A 4,016-nucleotide genomic window follows, 5' to 3' on the forward strand; every position below is an offset into this window, starting at 1 on the left:
GGCAGACGCTCGTAGCGACGTCGCGCAGGTCAACGACGAGCCGCCGAACTACGTCCTAGGTAACTCACTGACCGACGTACGCTCGTCGTTGAACATCAAAGGTACACCGTGACCAGGGTCTGGTCTCTGCCGGTTGAGGAAAGCTTAGCCTAAACCCCCAGGTCGGTGTTCCTCGACGTCGTACTTCGGCCCTCCTTAGGGGTGGTTAGTGGGACGAAGTGGCTCGTCTCAAGGTAGTGGTTGGGGGTACGGAGAGAAAGTGTGAGAGACCGGACAGGCACAGACAGACAGAGCCACAAGAGACAACACGAGACCGACCAGGTAGAGCAACAACTTTGACTACGTTGCCAGTCACAAATTCAACGGCCATATACTTGTTCACGTCTTGTCGTCACAGAATAGAGTACACGACGACGAGCATGGAGTGATCGTGCCGACGCATAAAGAGCCACTGCCCTCGACGATCGTCCGCTGGTAACAGCTGGTACCGCGGGTTTGCTCCGGTTCGAGGCGGTTTTCGAAGGGCAAGAGGAGATGCGCGCAGAGAGCGGGTGGCTTGTTAGAAGGGGGGAAGGGGGGGCAAGCATTGCGGATTGGATTGGGTTCTGCAGTTGGCAATGCAATCGGGGGTTGATCCAATGCACCTAGGCTAGCAGCACGTTAATTGGGAGGGGGCTTGCTCAATGCGCGACGACGGCAGACCGGGGACTCGAGGAGAGGAGAGGGACAAGAGGGGAGAGAGGCTGGTTTGGTCTCTCGAGCTTTGGGCTACCTAGGCAGATATCTAGAGAAATACTAGTTGGTTGAATCCTTGATCGTGAGGAAAAACATGAGGATGTACAAAGAGCTGTTCTTTTTCATTTGCATTTTGCTTGTTTCTCGATAGGGAGCTATCACTATTACTGACTACATGTACGCCGTACTAGATCCCTCACACGACAACTTCTTTGCTTGGTATCAGCTACCGGGAACCACCTCCGCCTGTGGAGCTTGTTTGGTGTTGATGAAAGAGGGCTTGAAACAAGGGATATGTCAAACTTGTTGTTCTCAGCTGCAGATTGCCAAAGACTGAATGACGTACATTGAGCTGCTTTGTTGAAACAATATCCAGTCCTATTCATCGAGGCTGAAGATGCTCAGCGCCCGGCTTCCATTCCTGCACCTTCTCCCTCAACGCCATTTGATACTCGACGGATATACGACCAAAATCACCTGATTAAAGCCGTGATACAACCCCTACGACGAAAAGCAAAGACTCGAGTAACCGGAATCAAGCCTGAGCTTATCGTCAGGGTCGCAGCTGGGGGGGCTTCTTCCAGGCTCCCATGCCCTGGACAAAGTACATACGACACGTCTCTCACGATGGAAGCAGACAAAGGGGAAGTCGAACAACGAGGGCATGCTGTTTCTACAACAACCAGTTCTTTTCTCTTTCTCCTCATCAAACAACGGTGCCTCTCGTTTCTTTTCTGTCCTCCCGTCCGCATCCCTGAATCTTCTCTCATGTCGAATGGGCGCACGTGAGCTGCCTCCTTAACGAGGTGCTTCTTTTTTTTTTTTTTTCTCCTAGCGAGCGACCCCCTTCATATCCCCTGTCTCGATCTACCGGCCTGAAATGGAGTGACTTGTGGAAAAGCTCCAGCTTGGAGACGAAGTACTATGGACGTGTGCTTGTACTCATAACAGGTACTTATTCTTGATTAGCTTTCATGGTTTATTGAGACAACAGTCGAGGCTTGAGCCGCGGACATCCGGCTATTCCCCAAGTCACCAATCCAATCCAACAAGAGCCATCACGCCCTCATTACCTCTCGAATACATAGCTCCTCTTCAGCGTCTGAAACGAAGCAGGGAAATAGAGCATTGCCAATGGCAGCAAAGCGGCAAGCGTCTAGCCGCCCAATATGACACCTGACCACCCAAGGTGTCCTGTTGTGCGACTCTACATATATGCACGTTGCAAGCCTCACCGGGTTCGGTGAGCGTCGTCCAAAGCCTCTCTCTCTCGAAAAGGGTGGCGTCCTTTTCTTCCTTTGTCTCTCTTCACTCCCGTTTTTTTTTTTTTTCTTGGTCTCATTTTCTGGTTGTGTAATAGTGTCTGGATTCCAGATCCTACGTAGACGGGACACACACATTGTTGATGCATTTGGCCGTGATCCCACCGCGGCTACCATGGGTCAGGACCTGTGAGTCGTGATTGCTCGGCTTTTGTGCTGCGTGAGTTCGTGCTTTTGGGTGGAACAAGCGCGCTTGTTTGTTAATACGTACTAGCAGCGGGTTGATACAGATGAGGAAGAGACGAGGGCGAGGAACAATGGCTTGCTCGCCGTGTGTTGGAGGGCTACCCTGGGACAAATGTCAAGGTCTTGGGGCTCTTTAGCTCACCCCGACTTTCCTAGGTGGCGTTTTGTGACTTGGCCTTGGCTGATGCTCTGTTTCCTCGATTTCATACTAGAATCCAATTTCTCATCTCCTCTTGATCCTACCTACCTATGCATTGATAGAATTATAGACCTTCGTGTACTTGATAACGTAGCCAGCTTCCAATAGCAGCAACGCAGAGTCGTACTGTACCTAAAGCAAATACGTGGCTCAGCTCAATCCAGCTCACACCCCACCATCAAACCTCCCAACTCACTCACACTCCATTCTTGACGTCAAAACTTCCCCCAATCCCGCCACACAAACAATAACACACCAAAACCACCATGGAGCAACAGCAGCAGCAGCAGCAGCACATCGACTCCCTCCTAGAGCGTTACCTCTCCCTCCTAGACGAATACACCCGTCTGCGACAAGACCTATCAAGGCTCCAGTCGGGCGTCTACCAAAACATTGCCAGGGCAAACTTCACCGGCGAGCGGGGCATGAGATATGGCCAGGACCACTACGACGAGAGGATGCGCGCGATCAGAGTGCTGCGCATTGATGAGGCTGCTGGAGGAGGAGGAGGAGAGTTGTCCGGCGGGCTGCCCAGGTTTACGGTTAGGAATCTGATGGCTTCTTCTGCAGCAGCAGCAGCCGATGAGGAGGCAGATGAGAATGAGAAGAAGTCCGAGAGGAGCAGTGCCGAGGGAGGAAACGCAGATGCCGCCGCCGCCGCCGCTACTGCTCAAGATCGTTCCGACACTGCCACTTCTGAGACCGAGCAGACACTACCCGAGGGACAGCACGACGAAGGGAATGAGAAGCAAGCCGGGAAGAAGAAACAAAAGACGGAAAAGACGAGCCGCAACCCTCTGCACTGGTACGGCCTCCTGGCTCCGCTGCCCCTCCGAACCGCCCAGGCGCTCTCCGTCCAGGCCGTGGAGCAGGTTATCCCGCGCCTCGTCTCGGTGAATGCCGAGATGGAGCGTGTCGAGATTGAGATCCGGAGGGCGCGGAAGAAGAGGGCAAAGGCGGCTGCGGTGACGGAAAAGGAGGCTTTGGGGATGGAAGCTGTTGAGGCGAGGTGATAAGGGACGGATATAGAGCATAGCGATGTTGTATGATTCACGAGTGATATGGACACTGAAATACTCATAGAGGCCTTTGATTTTTACTTTGAATCTGCGATTGATTTTTCATTGCTCTTCGGCGTCGGTGATGTTGAGAGCTTATATGCCTTGTGACAAACTACGCAAAACACCCAATACGTCGTCCATCGCCTCCTTCAAGAAACTATCCCTCGGAATGGCCGTCCCCAACTGCATCGAGATGCCCGCCAGCGCACTAATTGTATGCGTATATCTCCTCCTCATCCCAGGGTTCGCCTTGACCAACAGCGCACAGCAGAGCTGCAACGTTGCAACCTGCAGCTCCAAGACCATAGGATGAGCCGGCCTCTCGCGAAAGACATCCCATGCTGCCACCGCCGTGACAAGGCCCATCCACTCCTCTGGAGTGTCGCTGCTGTTCTGCTCCGCCACTGGGAGGAGCACGCGAATAATCTCGAGACCGCGGGATGTATCGTCCTCGGTGATGGTGGAAGGATCCTGCTGGAGGATGTCGACGAGGTCTTTGCTGAGCGTTTTCCA

At 53.1% G+C, this 4,016-nt stretch overlaps 1 protein-coding gene across 1 annotated transcript; it reads left to right on the top strand.

Moving 5' to 3' along the window:
* Positions 1 to 2,738: 2,738 nt before the first annotated feature.
* BBK36DRAFT_44263 (hypothetical protein) lies at positions 2,739 to 3,407 on the top strand (the record flags this gene model as incomplete). Its single annotated transcript, XM_024898075.1, has 2 exons — positions 2,739 to 3,066; positions 3,181 to 3,407. Coding segments are annotated over 2 exons (555 nt in total), but the record flags the coding sequence as incomplete, so codon positions are not given.
* Between the last annotated feature and the right edge of the window lie 609 nt (positions 3,408 to 4,016).

This window comes from Trichoderma citrinoviride, assembly GCF_003025115.1.
Source record: "Trichoderma citrinoviride strain TUCIM 6016 unplaced genomic scaffold BBK36scaffold_30, whole genome shotgun sequence".
NCBI classification, from domain to species: Eukaryota; Fungi; Ascomycota; class Sordariomycetes; order Hypocreales; family Hypocreaceae; genus Trichoderma; species Trichoderma citrinoviride.